The 22957-nt window shown below is 39.0% G+C and overlaps 1 protein-coding gene across 5 annotated transcripts in view; it reads left to right on the top strand.

Moving 5' to 3' along the window:
- Nucleotides 1–22957, top strand: part of bbs9 (Bardet-Biedl syndrome 9) — a 183924-nt gene that overhangs the window by 16835 nt on the left and 144132 nt on the right. For all 5 annotated transcript variants that reach the window (XM_026183623.1, XM_026183621.1, XM_026183622.1 and 2 more), the window contains exons 7-13: nt 2923–3007; nt 3470–3653; nt 8006–8135; nt 10795–10976; nt 11969–12045; nt 12157–12210; nt 12318–12420. In XM_026183623.1, coding sequence (XP_026039408.1) covers nt 2923–3007; nt 3470–3653; nt 8006–8135; nt 10795–10976; nt 11969–12045; nt 12157–12210; nt 12318–12420 — 815 coding nt within the window. The remainder of the gene's footprint in view (nt 1–2922; nt 3008–3469; nt 3654–8005; nt 8136–10794; nt 10977–11968; nt 12046–12156; nt 12211–12317; nt 12421–22957) is intronic.

Genomic DNA, 22957 nt, shown 5'->3' with positions numbered 1-22957 from the left:
CACTAAAACAGTGGATGCATTAATGATGCGGTTCTGGGAGAGCATTAACAAATCACTTTTCGACTAAAATACTTTGTGATCAAGATCACTGGTATTGACGTAAGACCCTACCAATTAGCAAAATCGAATAAATAAATGGATAAAAAATGTTTGTCTGTTTATTTATGCAGTCATTATGTATGGGTTAAATGTTTTTTCTTAACCCCAATTTTGATTTAGATACTTTAGAAATGTTCTAATCTTTGAATGTGGTCAGAGTGATGGAAATATATAGACACACCATATCAGATGACGGGGTCAAAGCCATGCTGACTGTTATACATTTAATATCATATGACTGGTCAAACAGTTCTGCTTGGCTCAGTTTATTTAGCTTGCTGGACTTTCTCCTGCCCTGATGAATGAGAGCTTGATTTGGTTACAGTGTATGTGTGTGTGTTGGCGTCAGCTTTCAGCTTTTAGTTTGTGTTTATCCGTTACCTCAGAAAGCGTACATGCTTAGTGTGTATTTGTGTAGTTTGCGTGAATGTATATGCTTATTTGATCTGTATGTTGAAGGTAAGTGTGTGTGTGTGTGTGTGTGTGTGTGTGCTCCTTTCTGAGAGATCCTCTTTCATATAAATGGGATGTTTGTTTCCTCAACCTCAGTGTCCTAAACTTGCACGATGACTGATACTGCCTAAACACACACTCCTGTACACACAAAGTCCAACCCGCACACCATGTTCACTGGAAACAGTATTTTAATGACAAATAGAAAAAAAGTATGTGTATATCACTGTCAGTGATATTTGTCTTCCTCCTTACATGCTGCTCATGCAGGTGAATAACCAGATTTCTTTGGTTCTTTCTCAAACACAAGGCTTTCTGTGATTATGTTTTTTCTTCTTTTTTGGCCCTCTTTCATATTATACACACACCCACCCACACACACACGTGCGCATGCATGTCCAGTTTTAATTCAGTCATTTGACCTCTTATCCCATGATTAGTAAAACATCTAAGTGAAGGGTGGAATAATTATGAAATATCAAAGCAGAGTGAAAGAATATACTTATTTTATAGTGTTGTTTTAGTATTATTAGGCTGAATTTAATCCCTTCACTCATGCAGGAGCTGGTCTGTCGATCCATTGAGTGTTGCCTTAAAAGCTTAAAACCCCTGACATGTTTAATATATTTTTTAGTCCATTTTCTTTCCCAGGAAATGGTCATGGCGTGATGAAAAGGTTTCTTTACTGGCAGTCATCCATAAAGCTCATTAGTCTGCTCGCCGTTTCTCAGAGAGGGCTAAGCGGGTAGCGCTACTGTACGGATGAGTTCAAAACTATAAATCTTGCATTGTATTGCAAAAATCAAAGGTTAGAACACTTCATTTACTATTTTATACAAAATGTTACGAGGAATTAGCATCACTCTTCGAGTCACATGTGGTAATCAGGTTTATCCAGGTATAAAACGAAAATGTTGTTAGAGGAGTGGAAAGGGGAGAGATGTGAGTGCTCTCTGCAGTGAGTAATACATGAAATAAGTAAAATTCAACCAAAAGAAGGCAGTCACAGTCTTTTTATGAAAGCCATACTGAGCTGCATGTGAAGTTACAGAGCTTGAAATTTGATTTATTTTTTTATTTACATTTTTGTCTGGGTTAGAAATTACAAATAGAAATTTGTAATTCAAGTGACCAAAAGGCCTACAGTGTATATACTAAAGCTTTGCCGCAGTTTCATACTAGGTTACATACTAACCCTAAACGCATTTTTGAGAATGACACTGAAAAGCATAACAAAACTAAGTATGCCCTGAAGTCAAAACTCTGTGAGAATGTAACTTCAGCACACTTACATTATATGCTAGTGTTTAGCTGCAGATGTTTTCCCTGTCCGCTGTTTAAATGCTAACGTGATAAGGTCAGTTAATTAGATACACAAAGTACAAATGAGACTATAGTCGATGCAATTTGTAAATTAAAGTAAGTAAATAAAATTTTATTTATGTATCCCAAAATCAGATTCAAAGAGCTTCATGGGCATAAAAACATATTAATAAAAAAGCAGTTATTTAAATTATTAGCATTACAATTTTAACCTGTTAGCAGCTCCACGTGTGGGTAGTATACATAATGAATATGGTGTACTGAAAGTGCTGTTGCTTTGCACAAATATTTGCGGACTCAATAAAAAAAGAGGCTAAGATAAAGTATTACTAGTACCCTTAAAGTAGCAGCCATGTTGGATTGTGCTCCTTCCAATAAAGGTCAATTTCAGGGTTGCTTGCTTTGATTAACAACAGCTTTGTGTCGAAACATGCAAAACAGAGTGAGAAGGTTGGTGGATAAATGAGTAGTTATTTAGTGTTTGGTCTGGGGTGTGCAATTGGGGTCAGTCAGGTTTGGAGCTCTGTTCATCCAGGTGTTTGGGAAGATGGATAGATTCCCGCTAAGCTGCTATGACTGCCAGCTTCTTACTGGAAAAAGCCTAACATGCAGATGCCAAAATCAACTGACCACAGATCAGTCTGACCACTTTATCCTTAGCCAGTGGCCTGCGGCTCACTGATTAAAACTGATAGATCACGGTTCGAGGGAACGGTAGGTCTGTGATGTGTTGATTGACCACAGAGAACCTGTAAAAGAGAAGGTGACTATAAAATGCTTGCAGGGGTTTGTTTATTCTGAACATGAATTGTGTGCTGTTGTTGTGGTTTTGCCCTAATGGTTGAGAAACTGTGTAGTTTGGCTTTTTAGAATAGCTGGGGAATATCTAGTACTTTTTGGACAATGGAAAGTGTCCTAGACCAACTCTGTCAGTTTTTTCACAATTTAAATTTCTCCTACTGTGTTTAAAAAAAAAAAAGTTATTTGTTTTCTGTCTGAGACGACGTACACAGAAAAAGTAGCTGTCTGTGTCTTTTTTACTGTCAGGTATGAGACTCTCGCTGTGGCTACAGAAGCAGAAAGTCGACAAGATCCCAACTTACCCCTTAAGACTGGAGGCAAGAGGCTGACGGTGAGCACTAACACACACATATTTTTTTTTTCTTTGACATGATTGTTTGTTTATCTGTGTTGTGATTAGTGTTTAAAGACTGTAGGTTGAGTGATATCTGAATCTCGATAGTTCTTTGGGATCCCCTCATTTTCAGTCAAATGTGAATAATAGAATCCAAATGTAAGAGCACTTATGAATGTACTGTTCATGCTATTTGAATTTTTCTCTACCAGCACCAAAGGTCGCCACTATTGCCTTGAATTCGAACATAAAAATCTTTATTTGCAGAGCTTAAAGTTTCGCTGATACCCATTTCTATGGTAAATGGAAATTAAGTATCTAATAAAAAGGCACTGCACAACATTTTATCAAGCGTGTTCAGACAACGCACATGTCAGGCTGACATTCACGCATACAATTTTTAAATTTTTTTTTTGTGCAATAAATGACATTGTTCTGTGTCTTTGTGTGTTCCCATAGCCTGACTGGGTATTTGTGCTGGGAGAGCAGGCCCTGGATCTCTGTGTGCCCTCTTTCTCCCATGCTTCTTCCCACATCTTCATCCTGGGTGAGAGGAACATCTACTGTCTCCGTGACAATGGGCAGATCCATTTCATGAAGAAGCTGGAGTTCAACCCCAGCTGCTTCCTGCCATATGCCTCGGGTAACCCAGGACACCAGACAAAAAGTTGACACACTATAAAAGGATATTTCTCCTTCGCAGTCTTTATTGTAGTCTTTTTGTATTATTCTTATTCGTACTAGGAATAACAATATTCCTTGTAGGTTTTTGGCAGGATTTCTGCTGCAGCACTTATTTAGGCTGAATGTGTAATAATAATGATTTAACAAACATGTTAGACACAGAGAATTGAGAATAGGATGGAAAGTGATGGCTGCTGAGTTTCAAAAAAGCAAAGCAAACACCAGTCATGTTTCTCCGGACAAATCATAATGCAGAAACAAAACAATTTGTTTCCAGAAGAAGGTCCAAATTGTATATTTTTCTTCAAAGGTAGTGATTAGTTTTAGTTTTATAGAAAAACATGGACCTGTTGTCAGCATCACTTGTAACAAAGAGCAAAGGTTCACACAGCAAGCTAAGGGATAAGGCTTTTCTTTTCCCTTAGTTTTCATATTTTGCCAAAGCAGCAGAGGCAAAGTTCAGATGTGTTCAGCCTGGAGTGAGGTGAAACACAGAATCACAACATTCAGTATGCTTCAGTGCACCTGCCATAAGCAAACTTCCAAAAGACTAACTGGATAAAATACTAAAAAACAAAGCAACTGGAATGGCATACTGCCATGTGAATGGCTCACAGGAAGCTGCTTTTGGCAGAATGTGATGGAATAAACCGAATAGCTCTGCTACATAAATAAAACTGACTGCTGAACAATAGAGTTTATAGACATGTGCCAAAAGAAGAATGAATAGCACATATAATACAGAATCATACAGGTAATAAACTTTATTTTTGTCCAAAAATACTTTTTATATGTAGTGTATCTTTCTTTCTTTCTTTCTTTCTTTCTTTCTTTCTTTCTTTCTTTCTTTCTTTCTTTCTTTCTTTCTTTCTTTCTTTCTTTCTTTCTTTCTTTCTTTCTTTCTTTCTTTCTTTCTTTCATGGAAACTGAAGAGATAACTGCTCCTTTGTGAGTTAGGCTAAACCTCCATTTACCTTCAATTGTACTCTTAATGAACGGCTGAATAAGATGAATCTGGCTCTTTAGCATTTAAATAGTCACTAAGTATGATGGCAAATCTGTGTCTTACTTAATATCTGGCTGCTGTCTGTTGCTAAATAACCACCACACATGATTTTTTTTTCTTGTTTTTTTTTTTTTTTTTTAATTTAAAAAAGTTGAAAACTGCTCTCTGCTGTGTTGTGCAAGTACATTCAAGTGCTGGTTTTGAATCTAAACAATGAAACTTCAATGAAGCCAAGGAAAGCTTCAGTCAACAACTGAATAGTCCTCAGTTCAAGTGATTCGCTTTTTTTCTCCACATTGCTCATCAGTCAGAACCATTTTCGAACAGATTTAGCTAAATGCAGCATCTCAGTGATTAAGATGTGCATGCACTGAATTGCTTGGCATAACTGTTCCCATGTCCAACCTACAGCAACGATAAAACATAGCAGGAAATAACAAGCTTCAATAGTACCTTTTGTTGTCAGCAAGAAGTAATTTAAAGATATTTAGGTACGGGAGGATCCGTGATCACAGGATTCATTTTGTCATAATGAGTATGCAGCATATTGAAATCATAGGCGTTACTGTAGGTACACCCACGGGTACGTGTGTGTGTGTGTGTGTGTGTTTGTTAAACAGTAATGGGTTCCAGCTTTGAACACCTCTCCCTGACTTCACGTCTGATGGGGAAAAAAGAGAAAGAGGTGTACAGTGTGGTGATTATTAGCTGCATTTGAAAGGGCGTCACATCTGAGGCAAGAGGCTACTGCTTATCATGCACACAATGGACAGGATATGCTGTGGGTGGATGATAATTAGTTCTGTGTGTTAGCCTGGCTACAGATGTTGAATTGGTCTTAGAGAAGGAGGCGATGGAGGCCGACTCTGCTGTCATTTTTACTGAAAGCTTGCACCTGACTAAATGAATCGATTTTCTCCCCACACACACGTACTCACAAAGTTCCATTATTCAATAATTAGCAATTAGCGGCGCAATTGTATCAAATTGCAGCCTGATTGTGGTCATTTAGAATGAGTAATATGAGAACATACACAAAAAGAGGTGTGCATAAACACATTCTCACACACAGATGGTGAATTTATGAGTTTTAGTTCCATGCACAGTGGCCTATGATCTGCATGGTCACGCATCCATTATTTGGGTTGATGTTGTGGTTGCCTAAGAAACCAGTATGACTCAGAAACCCTTTGATTCAAGTGCATAAAATCGATCTGTATCCAGAAACCATTTTCATAGCTTTGTTTCTGTTTTAAACCATAAGTTTCCGATAAAACTTGTTAATTGGACAAGAGTGCTTCCAAAAGCACTTCAATAAAGTATTGCTCTCCTTGTTTCTGTCCCATTAAGTTGCACTGGCAGCTGGGGACAGCTGTGATTTTTATATTAAAATTGTTAAGAAGAAAAAGGGTATGCCTTACCTGCGTGGTTATCGATTGCTGCTTAACTGTCACTTTCAACCCTAAGCAACACGAATTATATTAATGTAGTTAGCAGTACAGTTCTGTGTATAACCTCCTGAAAATGCAGCCAAAACAACGTCAAAAGTGCTTCTGCCCACTTTAATTTATGCAACAATGTACTATAGATCCATTTTTTAAAGTGTATTACGTTTGATATAAAATACTCTGACTCTATGGAGGAAGGATCCAGAATGGAGGCTTCGTTGACTGACTGCAAAAAGTGGCCATGATATCTGTTTTCAATTTTACAATTAAAATATCTCAGCTTTCAAAGTTCCCTCCAATGTCTACTCTGAATATTATTTAGATTATTTAAATTACTCTTGGAAATTGTCTATAAACTCAATCCCCAATGTGTCATTTCAACAAAAGCAACTTTTATTGGGACATGATTGCTGTCAACAGTCAAAACCACATAAAAATTCCCACATGACTGAGGGATGATGACAATTCCCAGGAGCATGACTGCTGTTGCAGACTTCACTCTCAAAAACAAACAAAGTCCACTCTAGAGTTTATTTTTAACAGTGTGATATTTAGTGACAGTCTAACTGCTGGAGCTGCCACCCAACAAGCAGCAAGGGCTTCTTTTATTATGCAGGGCCATTCAGTGGATTTCTATAGTGTATTCATAGTCTAGAGATTGGAGTAGATGAGGATAGGCAACAGTGCTCTCCTTAGCATTTCCTATTGCTTTCTTTCTGGCGCTCATCTTCACAGCTGCCTGCTCGACCAGTTCCCTCGTCCCCCCAGTCTACCTCTTTTATGCTGTTTGTATCTTATTTTGTCATTTAACTTTATCGGCTTCATTGCTTATATGAAGCCTTACAATCAAAGACCAGCTCCTGCATGATTTTTAATGATTCCTACTTCTAGGAACATGATATTCTAGGATCATGATAACATGGGTGACAGATTCATTCAGATAGGATCATGATGTGGCACCTATGATGCGGAGGCCAGAATGGATGTGGAGAGAGATGTCAGGATAAGGAAAAGGAGAAAGAAAAGAATGGGATGTGGAGATATCAGTGGGCCAGGAGGGTAAAAAAAAAGCCTAGAAAGGAAGGAGAACGAAGAACACCGGTTGGAAATTTTTATAATATGGTTGTAATTATAAGGCTGATGTGGAGACGAAAGGTGTGTATTTTGCTTTAATGTGGCACCAACACACTCTGTCATTTCGACCCCTGCACTGTGCCACCCTGCTGACCGCTGTTACTATATTATAACTTACGTATTCCACTGTGTGAGTATGTGTACCAGTGTGTGTGTGTGAGTGTAAGTGAGGTGTGTTTGTTTTGCGTGTGGCCGTCACCTCAGATCTCTCCTGGTGGTAACTGCGCCATTGGTGGGATTGGCTGGATGCGTGTGTGTGTGTGTGTGAGTGAAACATAAGTAGTAAAATGTAAGTAGTATTTATACTGAAGGTTTCAAGCCATGTGTCATGAAAGAAAGTGTATGTGGAACTTCAGTTGTATATACACCTATAAAAGGTTACCTTGTCTCAAAATGAAAAATCGAGATGACAAAATTTCTATATACAAACCAGACGTGAAAAGTGATTTTCTTTACTGTGGGAACTTCTTACAGGGCAATGCCACCCACCAGAGGAATTTATTACTATGCTGCATGGTAAAATTTGTGAATTGAAATTTGAGAATCTGACACAAAACTAGCAAACTAGTTTAGCTTTTCTCTAGCCTCTTTCTCTAGCCTCTTTTTTTAGGTGATGGAGTCTGAACTTCTGAAAGCCAGTTTTATTTTATTTATTTTTAAAAATAAAATGCTGTGATATTTAAGGTCTGTTGTTTCTAATCTTCTTTTTGTGGTCGTGTTTAGTGACAGATGGCACTACAAACCTGTTGCTAGGTAATCACACCAACATGCTGCTGGTTTACCAGGATGTGACCTTGAAGTGGGCATCCCAGCTCTCCTTTATCCCCGTGGCTGTGCGTGTTGCCAACTTTTTGTGAGTATAACCTCCAGCAAATGAAGGAATCTGATGTTAGAATTTTCCTAGTTTAAAGATGACCATTCGAGGAATATAAAGATGAAGGATAGCTTAGGACAGCTCAGTGCATGTAGTGTACACAGCAGTGATTATGCATGTAAACAAACACACACCTATAGCAAATATAATGTTGTGTTTATCAGCTTGTGAAATCCAGTGTGTAAACTACTCGACAATGTCTTCCAGCTGGCCAATCAGAGCGTAGTGGGGAGGGGCCAGCTATAGGCAATCCTTTGTCTTTTTCCAAACAACTCCAATCAAAGCCCAATTTGATACAATTACAATGCAAAACACAAACACGGTTGAAAAATGATGTGGTTTTTGGTTGTGTGTGTGTGCCTGTGTGTTTTAGATGCGGGAGATAGTGTGTGTCTGGGTAGCTGTTTGGTTTAGTTTGAGGCTGTGTTGTTTTAAAGCATTTGATAATCATCGGGTGATTTAGTGTGTTGGTGGGACACCGTGCAGAGTGTGGGATAGGAACACACAAAACAAAACCAATACACACAAAAACAACATATGATCACTTCAGCAGCTCATTCTGGCTAGCTCTATTTGATAGCAGTGCTCTGGGAGTTCTTGTGTTTTGGAGGCAGTATTGCATTTTATTGCCAACCCCAAATTAAATATTCTCACCATTTTGGGATCCTTCAAGTTTAACATGGACCAAATCTGAATCAGAACTGTGAAGACTCAGAACCTGATATATATTTATGTTAAAACTGATCTGAGAGGACCGTTATTAAATAGAATGTTAAGTTAATTCATAGAAATCGAATCCAGGCACCATCAGCAGTGTAACAGTTGTAACTTTGACACAAGCTACAATTGTTAAGATATCTCATGCATACTTGCTGTCACCTGTAATGATCATTTATGCAAATAGCCTCAAGAAGCATTTGTAGCACTCAAGAACTTTTAAAAAAGGGGGAAATGAACCAGACAAAAGTTTACCTTCAGTTGCTCCGATGGCAGCTGAACCTATTGCTCACTTTGATAAATATACTATGTGTTATTGTTGGTAGATAGTGCTCAGACTGGTTTCAGACTGGTGAACTTCCGCCTCTCTAAGATGCTCTTTTTATACACTCATGTTACTGACTGGTTGCCAGTTAAGCTAATTAGTTTCAAAATGTTCTCCTTGGTACTACTAACTTTTCCAGCCCTTTTTCGCCTCTGGCCCGCTTTGCTATGACATGTTGCTACCATCACATTACATCTTAAAACCATACACTTCTCATTATAAAGAGTGTTTTTATATATTCTGTTGCGAATAAAATATGGGTTTATGAGATTTACACTTCATTGCATTCTGTTTTTATTTACATTTTATAGACCTTCTTTGGAACTAGTGTTGTACACTACTACAATATTTTGAGAAATATTTTCAAACCTGGCAGCACGGTGGCACGGTGGTTAGCACTGTTGCCGCACAGCAAGAAGGTCCTGAGTTCAATTCCACCATCAGGCCGGGGTCTTTTTGTGTGGAGTTTGCAGGTTCTCCCCGTGTTTGCGTGGGTTCCCTCCGGGTACTCCGGCTTCCTCCCACTGTCCAAAGACATGCAGCTTGTGGGGATAGGTTAATTGGATAATCCAAATTGCCACTAGGTGTGAATGTGCGAGTGAATGTGAGTGCGAATGGTTGTCTGTCCCTGTGTGTTGGCCCTGCGACAGACTGGCGACCTGTCCAGGGTGTACCCTGCCTCTCGCCCTGTGACAGCTGGGATAGGCTCCAGCGCCCCCCCGCGACCCTGAAAAGGATAAGCGGAAGCGAATGGATGGATGGATGGATTTTCAAACCTTGATTTGTGCAAGGTAATAAGACACTGGAACGAAAAGTGTACACAGTGCCACATTTTTTATTACTTTTTTTTTAAAGATTGAAATAAATTCTGGCAACATAGTTTTGTATTGTCACATATCTTGTATGTATGTATTACCTAACACTGCTGGTAGATTATGTGAGTTCCTTTAGTTGATGCGTACGCAACAATCTTTCTCTCAGTTGAACTTTGAGCTATTATTCAGCATGGTCTGTGTGTGTGTGTCTGTGGGCTTTAAATAAATGTGAGAACCATCACTTTTATGAATGCGTTTCTGTAGCATTTGGTCATGGCTCTATGAATATAAATTTTTCTGTGTACGTGTGTGCCCGTGCGTGTGCGTGACAGTGTTTCCGCAGCAGTAAAGTGAAAGTTTTATGCCCCCTCAGACGCCCTCCTGTGCAGGTGTGGAGCCGGCTGCTGCTCTTGACCTGAACCCCCTCATGTGTGGGTCTGAGTGTATGTGTTATCGTCTCACTGGACTGGAACAGAAAACACACACATACACACACAACACATCTGCAACCAGTTAGCACACACACAGTTAAAACACATTATTGCATCACTCAGCATTTCTTCATGCTCTCCCTCGTTTAATCTGGTTTCATATTATAAATTAGTTCTGAACTTTATATTCAGCTTTTTCTAAAAGGATTAAATAAGCATTTAGCTTACTTGTTTTAAAGGAGCAAATAACTAATTTTGAACTACAGTAGACCTTTTTGGCAGACGTTCTTGACTAACGACCAATAGCACACTAGGAAAAAGTTAACTTTCCTCTTCTCTGCTCTTCTCAGGGATGTGAAGGGAGTCGTGGTCAGTCTGAGTTCAGATGGTCAACTTCTGTGCTCTTACATGGGTACAGATCCCTCTTTCTTTTCAACTCCGAAGGTGGATGCCAGGGAGGCTGACTACGAGCAGGTGGAAGCTGAGATGAAGAAACTGCAGAAATTCATCCGAGAAGCCACCAGGACTCAGGGTAGGAGACTGCTGGAAGCATAATACACATTTTCTAATTATCATAAAACCAAAATATGCCCTTAAGAGGCAACTTTTGATCCTTCTTGTCTGATCCTATGGTTTATCTAATCATATTGTCATTCGTAAGTGACTCTTTCTTTGAATCAATTGACTGTCTACATTCACTTTAAAGTTGGTAAAATTTCCCATTGGAGTATCTGAGCAGCAAGTATCTGATATTTTTACTCCTTAAGGTGACCTTTTATGTCCATTTTTAGCTCCATATTTGAAATCCTGGACTCTGCTAGAGTGGCTTTGCTTGATTTACAGTTCAAAATGATTCACAGTTCCATTTTTTTTTATCTTAGACTAAGATCTGGTCCAGTCGCTAAGAATGAATTTTTTTTTTACTGAAAAAATCCACCTTAGTTTCACTTGATATTTGTCACCTGGTTGTCAACACCCCACCTGCAGTGCATCCATACCTCACCAGTTGGGTTTGCCTCACAGTTCGACAACCACTGGTTTAAGCTAACTGCCTTCTGAATGGGAAACAGAAGCCTCGGAAAGAGGTGGGAGGGGCTGCTGTGCTCATAGCCAGGTCTATGTAAGAGAGTGAGAGAGTATGAGATGACCATAATTAAGAAATTACCTTTTTTGACATCTAACAGGTCCAGGAGGTTTAGAGCAGTCTGAGGCTTCTGGCTCTTGTACATACACTGACCTCATTATTTGAGACTGGCCATGTTTAATATGAGCATCAATGACTGTAACAGTGTGTGTGTGTGTGTGTATATATAAAATAAATTTAAGACTGCCACACAAGGTTTAATTTAAACTGCCTTTAACAACAAGTCAATGTGAATTTTATCTTTTGTCCTCTCTGTATGCTGGTTGATTTGTTTGCAAACTGACCAAGTATCATGCCTTCTTTCAAAATGTGGTGAAATGCTATATTGACTAATAAACACATCGGTTCAGTGTTTTGAGATTAAACTGTTGGTATTTCAGACATTTTGCCCAAAACCGATAGTGAGGATGACCTGTGCATTACTACCACTGTTTCCTCCAGCATGGACAACCCATCGGTAAACAAACACAAAACACACATAAAAAAACAAATTCACATTCGCACATTTAGATGCATATGCAATAATAAACATAGAAAGTTATATTTCCCTTTTAATATCTCTCCATAGCAAGCCCTGATCCACGATATCAATGGTCTGCCTGTCCCCTCGGTGACCGTACAGGTGAACCTTTAAAATCATTGTTTCTTCTCTCACTTTGTGTGTCAGAATTCTATCTGCCCTTTACCAGTATCCTTTCTACATCTAACATCATCATTTTTTTTTTTCAGGTGAAGGTGAAAGCCAGTAGTGTGGTGAAGTCATCTAAGCTGAGCATTGGTGTCCAGCCTCCTCTGGCAGTTACTCAGGAGCAGTTTGTCCTTGAGGCCATGGGTCAGTTAATTGTAGCTGTAGTCTTTATATGCGAGTTATGATTGGGCGTCTGTCTATGTGTATGCCTGTAAAACCTTTTCTTCTTCTTTTTCCTATTGTTGGTTCCAATTATCTGACATTCTGATCTGTTTCTGGGATTTCTGCCTTTGTCCATGTTTTTCCACTGGAGACAGTGGCATTGACAAATAGACAGGTTTAGCTAAAGGTGGTAGATTTGAAAATCCAAAGGTTTTCATTGGGAATGACCAAAATGGACAGATTAAGAATGATCGTGTCAGAAGGGCAGTTCAGGTTGGGTGCTTGAAATGCTTGAAATGCTTGAAAATTGTGTGAAAGTAACTTTTTCTAATTTGTGTGAACTAGTTCCTTTAAATCATGATTGTCCTGATGGAAAACTTATGAAACAGAATGCCAGCACTAAAGAAAAACCTGACAAATATTACAGAAAGGAATACATGTTTAATAGCAAATCTGACATATAACCTTTAGCAGTAATTAGTACCTTTTTCTTCTTGAGGAGACGTGCAGTGTTGGCGAAATGCACAAAATTAAAGAAGTGCCAAGGAAAGAATGTAAGGGTGTATCGTAGGGGAATACAATGACTGCATTTTTATGGAAAATCTAAGCAGCTGGTTTGGTGTATGATCTTTCATCATCCAGTGTCATCAATCACTTTTTGTTCTTTTGCAGCCTCAGTCCATCTCTGAATCATTTGAGGGCACACCCACACACACACACACACACACACACACAAATTTTATCCAATCCTCCTCCTTTTACAGATGAATGTGTTGGCCTCGACTGGGTGAGAGGTGTGTGTTTATTTTCTCAGCTCTTATCAGTCAGTTTTAGTCTTATGTGTTCTCTAGTCTAGCTGCTGGCCACTGAGCGCAGACAGCGGTAACTTTGAAATGAATTGCCCAGACACTGCACACACATAGCCTACGAACCCCAAACAGTGATATCTTCTGTCGGCTCATTAAAAGAACATTATTCATCCTGTAATACAATGTTCATCCATCCATCCACTTTGAGCTGTCTGTATGTCCTCTGTTTTGTTATGTTAGATTTTTTTTAACATGTACTCTGTGTGCATAATGTAAAGCAGTTGGAGGGAGTTTTTTTTATCAGAACGTCCTTATAGTGCGATGAGAACATACTTTTTAAAAATGTGTGGGCCTATTGGGAGTTAAACCTCTAACCCTGTTGGTGTCGGTGCTTTGCGCTGCCTGTTAGTCTACATATGGAGTGGGACTCTTAATCTTAGCAGCGTTCAGTCACGCCTACAGATTGCTAGTAGTTTGAACCAGTGGTTTCTTCTGCTGCATTTATATATCTGTTTAATTTTCCTTTAAGAGGCTTAATTATAAGCTTCCCAAGACAATAAAAACAATACAAGTGAGTAATAAGTTTCTTACTATTAGTAGGAGTCGGATCAGTAGGAGTTTGTGCAACTGTTTTTTTTCTCAGGCTAGATGTTTCTTTATAAACCAACAACCACAAGAAAGGCCAGTCTTTCAACCTCTCTGTTCTTGTCACTCTCTTCTGTGGTATCGAGATCATATTTCTAAGTAGCTGCATATGAGCATCTGTCCAGATTCTTGCTATTGTGGTTACACAAAGCTTTCCAAGCATTTAGATGTTATTTGTCTTCATGCCACCCAGAGTCTTTTTGTGTTATGGCTCTTTTAGACTGTCCACCAGAGTTTTAAAAATTTGTCACTTTTCAAAAACACAGAACATCAGAATATGTCTTCACGCTAAGACAGCTTAGGAAAAATCTTTTAAAATCTGCTATCAGACTCAAAATTGGACTCCATTCCACATACAAAAGTGCTGTCCATATTTTGCATTTAGCAATCTGCAACTGAGTGAAGAATAAAGTCAGGAGTGACATTATTATAGCATGGACCCAGTAATTTCCTGCTGTAAATGGTGCTAAAATGAGCATTGTTGTCAATGGAATCAAAGTCTAAGTCATTTAAATAATGAGAATCATCTTACTTGTTTTTTTTTTTTTTAAAAAGCACAGAAAAAAAGCCACGATTCATTGATATGACGCAGATGGCATGCAGTATCAACACGGATGGTGTGTCTCTGAAGAATTCTTGTGTGTGAAAACAAACTTTTAGGAACGAATTCTGTAACTGACTCGTGTGCCAAATTTAACAACACCCAAAATGCAGCCTTCAATAAGCTGCTCCAAACAAAAAAGCAGCTTTATCATGGCACTTTTATCTCATACCAGAAAGGTAACTGAGGTTATTGCCTCACTTTGTAGCTTGGTTAGATGGCATTTTGCAGTTTAAAGTTTTGTACAAACAAAACACTGTCAAGTTGTCTTGTGATTTACAGAACTGTCCCTGTGAGGGTGTAAATCTCACTAGAGATGTGGTCATATGTCAAATGACGCACAACAGGTTGTGCAAGTTATTGTGGATGGTGTTGGCTGTCATTTTCCGAACCTATGCACACAGGCACAGAAGCTGGTTTATTTCCAGAACATGGTTCTTTTTAACTTTAAGACTGGTCTCGGCTTTTGCCGAAACAGTCATCCATCACAGAGGAGTATTCCCCGAGTTTTTTGAGAAGGACCAGAATGGACTGTGAATTTATGATTTCAAGATGTGAACAGTATTCTCAGGCGGTTTGAACACCATCCATTTATTCTGAGCTCTGACTCAAAGTGACCACTGGTTTACCATGATTCATAAAGTGTCATGCAGAAATGTAATGCATTTTACCACAGGCATTCTTATCTCTATATATACTACACATGACCCATCCAGCTGTTAATGAAACCATGATGCACTTTTTGAACAACAGTTTCTATTAAATTCTTGTGTCAGCGTTCATTAATATTGATCCCTTTTCATATGTCTCGTATTTCATAATATTTGCCATATTTTATGCTGCACGTTTAATTCCGCCTTTTTCTATTTTTCTATCAGTTTTAATCCAGACTTTCTCCATATGTATATTTTTACCAATAATGCTACAGTGCTAGAAGTGTATATTATGTATGTCAGCAGTATCCTCATTTGGAAATCTCCAATCATTAATTAATTTTTTTTTCACATTTTTTTTACTGCTCCATCCTAACTTATTCAAGATGCAGTTCGAGAAAATAATATGTATATAAGATTCCAGGTGGACCACATTTGCTCAATTCTCACCAGCCACTTTTGTACACCTATTTTACTGCTTGTTAACACAAATATTTAGTCAGTCAATCACATGAGAGCAACTTAATATACTGAGGAATGTAGACCTGTTGAGGTTTAAACCAAGTATCAGAATTGGGAAGAAAGTTGGATTAAGGAGCTTTGGATGTAACATGGTTGCTGGTGACAGATGGGCTGGTCTCAGTATTTCACAAACTTCTTGAATTTTCCTGCACAACCATCTCCAGGGTTTAAAGAGGATGTTCTAAAAAGAGAAAATATCCAGTGAGAATCACTTCTCTGCACAGAAATACAGAGATGGGAATGGCCAGTCATCTTCGGAACTGACAGGAAGGCAGCACTAATTTAAAAAAAAAACTTTCAGTGCAACCGAGATATGCTAAAGAGCCTCTCTGAATGCACAACATGTTAAAGCAGATAGACTGCAGCAGCAGAAGACCACACCAGTTGCCTATTTTGTCAGGTAAGAACAGAAAACTGAGGCTACGGTTCACATAGGGTCACCAAAACTGAACATAAGAAGATTGGAAAAACATTGCGTAGTCCAGTTGCGGTTTCTGCTATGCACTTTAATGGTCGGGTCGGGTCAGAATTTGGTGTAAGCAACATGGATTGATCCCGCCTTGCATCAATGGTTTTCTGGTGGTTTGTGCAACATTTTCTTGTCACCCTTTGGCACCCTGAACATTGTTTAAGTACCACAGCTTACTTGAGTATTGTTGCTGACTGAAATATGCCATATTCCATAGTTTCTTTACATTAGAGGACTTTTCTTGTGTTAATAACTCTTTTAGACATTCTGCTTGTCATGGTTCTGGGTCATTTGACATAGCATTTTGAGTTTCATGTGTTTTTTGTGTCATTTTGTATTATATTATGATTCAGGTTCATTTAGTAGTCTTGAATTTATTCCATTTTTTGAGTTTCTTATGTTTCCTGTTTGGTTCCTTTCCTCTCAGGTTCCTCTTGTGTCTTTGTCCTGTGTCCTTCTTGTTTCCCTTTTCTGTTCCCATGTTCCCCTCCATGTGTTCATCCCATGGCTCTCCTGTCTGTCATGTTTATTCATGTTTTACCAGCCTGTCATGTGTCCCCCTCTTGCTCTCTTGTCCCCCCTCACACCCTCTCTCTTCCTCTCTCTTGTGTCCCCTCACTCGTCTGCCTTTCCTCCACTCGTCCCGTGTTGCGATCTCCCTCACGGCTGTGTGTTTCTCCGTGCATTCAGTTCCCAAGTTTCTCCTGGTTTAGTTTGTATTATCCCCGTCCAGCACTGCTTGAATCAAGTTTAAATCAACACACATTTTTTAAAACAGTTTTGAGTTTTTACATTTAGTACATTTTCTTGTTAGTATTTTTGATTAAATTTAATTTTAAATGATTTGTGAATGACTACATTTCTGTTTTTAATTTTTAACTTCTTTGGAAACAAGGTTGTGCAATGAACCACATAATCAGTGGCTGACTTTTACAAGATGGTTTTAGACCCTTTGATTGGACCGGTCAACATATTGCTGCAATTGAATAACACACTGCAAGTATGCAAAGGTCATGAACGACTTCTTATTTAAAGCTTCCCAAGTCGTGAATTAACAAACTAAAAGCTTAAGAATAAGTTGGTTGGATAAATACTTCCATGTCTGAACAGACAATAAAATGTTTGCCCCCCCAAAAAATCCAACAAAATCAAAAGCAACTTTATTGGACATGAAGCCAAAACAGCTTAAAAAAAATCCAGGCTCATCTGGATGGTTTGCTTGTTCTGTTTTTTTCTTCTTGGCAGCTGTTTTGAAGTTTTCACCGTTTATATGGAAGATCAGAAGCTCTGATCAGAAGCTCTGACTCACTGCGCTGTCACGTTTACACCACTAAAGAGATGCTTTGTTTACATGAGTTTAGGTAGCGGTCAGACGGGTCAGATTCAGAAGCCCGCAGTCAAGCACATAGGCACACATACTGTCACAGACCTCATTTCAGCACTCACACATGCATAACCATGGATGCATGCACGTGCCACACAGTGCACTGTTCAAATATAGACACACACACACACAATCAAAGTAAAGTAGCTGTGTGTGTGTTTATGTCACGCTCTTTTGTTTTCCTGCACACAGAAATCTGGCGCTGGCTTTCAGTAGTCATTCAGCAGTTCTCTGCTGCGAAACATGAGAGGTACTACACACACACAAACACATTGCATACAATCGTGTTTCCATAGCTGCAGAGGACATTACATGACTTACATTACACTTCCTGAAGTCTTACCCTAACCCTAACCATCACCACTGCTTGCTTATGTACACACAGTGTATATATATATACACTTTGTGTCATTCTTTTTCCTTTCTTAACTCCCTTCTCTGCCTCTCGCTGGCCTGCTCTGGGCCAGCCTGGCGTGTATCAGGACTGCAAGAGCTGAACCACTTCTGCTGACCCTCAGTGGTCAGATTTGGCCCTAAGGCGAGTGCTTTACATTGGTTAAAGTCCTGAAAATAAGGAAAAATAGATTAATGGAAGCTTTGTGAGTTGTAATGAATACCAGGACATGACTTAAAGGAGCTGGATCCCAGTCACATAGCCAGAGTTTACTCTGTGATTTGTCCAGAAAATTGCACCCTGCTTTATGGATTGCAGGGGAAGTGGCTGCTGAGCTGTAGATGGAATAGCGCCTGGTGTAAACAGTGCACCATGTACACAGAAATAAATCATTTTGACTATCACTATTAAAAATACAATGCTGTAAAAAATACTTTCTATTACCCGGAAATGTTTAATTAATTTTACTGCTTTATTGTTGAGGTACAAACAGGTAGCTTTGAGTTAGACTTCTGGACTTAATGCACCCAAGTTGGGGCTTTTGTTTCTGGTTTTCTTTGGGGGTTTTTTTTTCCAGCTCTTTAAATTGGTCTCCTGTTTTTAGTCAGAGCTTCAGTCAGAGCTTTGTTGCTGAGATTAATAAATGCCATGTCATCTTCCCATGTCAGAAGCAGAAACAAATAACCACAGAAACAGCAAGTTTGGATGAGACTGGTGCAGCAATAAAGGTTGCTGTAGCTGAATTTCAGAAATAACGACTCTTAAATCCCATTTCTAAATCTGCTGTCATGATACACATTAACCGTTCCCATCAACTGCTGACAATCCCTTGTTAACGGGACAGATGTGTCACTTGGTTTTGATTTGTTGGGATAAAATAAAAACAAAATGTACAGATGCCCTTAAAGTAAAAAAACTGTTTTCCTCCAATGAGGATGTCCTGACTTTACTGCAAAAATGAAGCCAATTTTAAGGAGCAAAGGTTTTCGTAATGGTCATCATTCAACTAAAAACTGAAATCCCCTGATCTAAGATGAGCACGTGTAGTTCCAGTCTATTTTATTTAGTGTTTTAGCAACTACATCTAGAACTTTAGAGAACTTTATTTCTCAGTTATGTACAGTACAAGTCCCCTGCTTCTCTTTTTTCTCTTGTTCTTTTCATGACTCATTTTGACCATTTTTGCATAAAAGAAACAAAGCCAGAGGGAAAAACAGCTACAAATACAAGTGACGAAGGAGCAGGTGTTATAAGAAAATGTGGCTGCAATTTTGAGGAACACTAGCAACACTAAAAACAATAACAGTGTTGGGGACGACACCTTGCGTGTCTGCCTTTCATCACTTTTCTTTTTTTGTGTCCTCCTTTATTATTTCCCTACAGTGCAACATGCAAGGTTTGTCTTTGCTCAGATGTAAACATGCAAACATCGCATGCACTTTCTCAAATCTTTGGCATACGGGATTCGTCTCCGTGGAAACAGTATGTTTTTTTTTCCTGCTACAGCTGTTGCGTATCTGTTTGTGTGCTAGCTGCCGCCCCATGTGTCTTTGATTCTCTAGCTCAGTTTGCGTCCACGCTTGTTTGCAAGAGTGTGTGTTCACTGTAAGTGCAAGTGTCAACACAAGTTTATTTCCAAACTTTTTTGCTGAGATTTGTCACACAGTGCTTTACTGCAAATAAAGAACGACCAGTGGTGATGCATGTGTGCGTGCGCGCGCACAAACAAACATGCATGAGGACCGGTTGTGCAAAGAGGAGGGGAGGTAGCGCCTTCTGACTTTTATTGTTATTCCAGTTTTTATTCGTCTCAGATGGCGACTCAATCCCCTGTTCACCACACACTGCCTCCTTTGTTCTCACTCTCGCCTTCCTACTCTCGCTCTCTCCCTTCTCTCTCTACCTTTCCATCTTTTCCTTTCTTTCCTCCTCTCTTTCATTTGTCATTTTGCCCTTTAGTGACTTTAAATGCCGTCTTCCTCCTGTTATTCCGGTTTACTTCCCCTGTTTTCCATAATCCCTTTCATTATTGTTCATTGTCTTTTCTCTGTAGTTGACTGTATGCAATAATATGCAGATAATATCATATTTTTTTATAATTTGACTCACTCTTAGGCTGTAGCTATTTTCATTTTAAGGTCAATGTCAAATTGCAAAGGAGTGATGAGATGGCTTTTATCAGCTGGAACATGCAATTAGCTGGACTGCAATTAGAGTGCCAACTAAACATTTAAGTATGCATAATACGTAACTTGTTATTGAAGTTGTGTGCAATAACAATAATATACACAAACATATTTGCAGTTAAGGTAAATATATACAACTCTTATACAATCAAAACCTTTGGAGCTAATCTTTCTGTTTGGAGAGAATGTGTTTTTGTGTGGTTAGCGTGGAACACAGTATTAATGTAGAGAAGAAGTCCAACATTTTAATCTAACTTAGAAATTAAACACACGCCAACTTTGTAGTTTAATAGTTTGGCATTGATTGTGTGTATTTTATTTGAAATCATTAATTATCAATGTGTTTTAGTTGTTTTGATGGTCTAATGCAGTCTTTGTACACCCGCACACTTCCTTTTTCTGTAGCTGTTACTTTTACAACTGCTTACAGTTATTTCAGCTGCTCTTCTTTAGGGTTCAGCTGGGATGCATCCATAGATCAGCGCTTGTCTTTGTGAGGTATGTTTCTTGTGAAACTCAAACGTGTTGACTTTTGCAAATTAGGAACAGTCAAATTACATTAAATTGATTTTTATCACCGTACATGTTCATGTGCAGTTTATTTTTTCAAGTGCAGTAAATCAGTCAATTCTAATATGATGCATTTGTATTTATATGCTGTCATATTTTATTTTTTTAATACCATTAAATGGATATTCACCATTGCCGGTCTATTCTGGCTGATCCACCTTTTTATCTAAGCAGTTCAAGTTGCTTGAGTCTGCCTGCTGATACAGAAACAAATACACTCAAAAACATGTTAGTCTCAGCTGCTGCTGGTCTTTTAATTGTCTCTGAATTTGCTAATAATCTTCTTGATCCTTCGCAGCACCACGGTGCTGCAGTGATTAGCACCGTTGCTATAGAGCAAAAAAAGTTTTGGGTTTAAACCTGTTGGTCTGCTGGGCTTTTTTATGTGGCGACTACATGTTGTCCCTGTAATGTACCTGAGTGGGTTTTCCCCTGGTTCTCTGGCTTCCTCTTACAGTCCAAAGACATTAATTTGTAATTCTGAATTAGCAGTAAGTAATGTTATGACCTTGAATAGTTATGTCTTTTTGTGTTTCACCGTAATGAACTGGCAACCCAGTCAGGGTGGATCCCGCTTCTCACCCTGTGCCAGGTGGGGTAGGCTCTGGCCCATCTTTGAATCTAATCATACAAATGATTAAAAAATGGATACATAAAGAGGTTTTCACTATATTTTTGTCTTCATCCATATTAGATCATTTGCACACATGTTGCAACAGAGTCATCCTCATTATCAAAGCCTATGTTATTGTGCTTTAGTCTAAAGAAGCGAATTCTTCTATGAGTACAATTTTTGTATCTCTGAGTGGACATTAGGTTAAGTGGACAGACCCAACATAGTAATGTGACCTAATCCTGACCTGAATAGGTCAAAGGTCAATGTTTAACACCACACTGATGGTGTTTTCTGCTACAGAGTGACATCTGTGACTCCACACTCATACTTGCACTCAAGCCAGGTATCCCTCAGATTTGAATATCAGTATTTTGTTTTTATATTATTTCTCAGTGGAAATCAAAATGCAGTTAAATATACACACCTTTTCCCCATCTGCTTGTGTGGCATAGAGCTCATCTCCACCCTCTTGACTTCTGACCTCTTGTTCTAAAGTCAGTGGTCAGTTTAACCTAATCTGTCAAGTGTTATAACCTGAACCCTGATAGCTACAGTGCTACAGCGCCCTTTGAACCTAGAATGAACTCCCACATGTAAGCTCACATAATTAAAGCAAAACAGAGATCAAGTCTTTTTTCTTTTTTTTTTTTAGTGAAAGAATGAGTGGGAGGAAGATGGGTGGAGAATACACAGTGAAAAAGTGACAAAAAGAAAACAGTCAGTGAGGATGAAATAAGAGGTGAAGAAAGGTCCAGAAAGAAGCGGGTTAAAACGAGGGCAGAGCAGGAAAGGTGGTAAAGTGGGGGATTTTAGTCTGCTTTGTCAACTCTTTTTGTTGGCAACACTGATAATGGTTTAATGTGCCTGAGAACACTTGAACCAGTCTAAAGCCTCTGACTGGGTTGGTCTTTGGGGTCACACAGACACGTTACCTGATGCTCACAGGTTTGACGCACACAACCTGTCCAGATGTGCCTGAATATATAATGACAAACTGAAGTGAGAAAAAGAAAACTGAGAGAAAGAAAGGAGAGGAAAAAAAGCAAAGAAGAGGGATTACTTTGTGTCTTTTTGGTCTTGTTTGTTAGTCTAAATGGGCCTGGGAACACTTAAAGCACTTAAACCAGTCTGACCAGTGTGACCTCCAGGGCACAGGGGTTAAAAGCCTTCTGCTGACAGACAGAATGACAGGGAGGGAGGGGCCAAGGGAAGTGAAAAGAAAGCTAGAGAGAATGGTAACACACTGAGGTGGAGGAAAGCCTCGTAGTAACAAGGATGTGAAAGACACAAATAAGGGAAGAGAATAAAAGTAAAGCTAGAGGAGACTTTATTAGAGCCTGATGGCATTACTGTTTCATCTGCAATCTTTATTTAATCATATTGTCTGTAAAATCCTCAGCATGGTCATTGTTTCATTCCAGACAAATTACTTGTAATTCTCCTCATTGTAGGGTGAATACAAGACTCTATGTGTGTACACTCACATGCCTGCCAGTTGTGAGCGTGTGATCTTGTCTGCACAGATTTGGGCACCAATCCATAACATAATCCAGCAAAAAGTATAACAGTCACTCAGCTGTGGAGTCCACATCTATCCGAACCTCCGTCTGTTCCTAGCCAAACTTTTGCTCAACTACCTTGCCCAGTTTAGTCTGAAATTTACATTTTAC

The sequence above is a fragment of the Astatotilapia calliptera genome, chromosome 11, assembly GCF_900246225.1.
Source record: "Astatotilapia calliptera chromosome 11, fAstCal1.2, whole genome shotgun sequence".
Classification (NCBI taxonomy): Eukaryota; Metazoa; Chordata; class Actinopteri; order Cichliformes; family Cichlidae; genus Astatotilapia; species Astatotilapia calliptera.
This window is presented reverse-complemented; position numbering and strand designations above follow the sequence as displayed.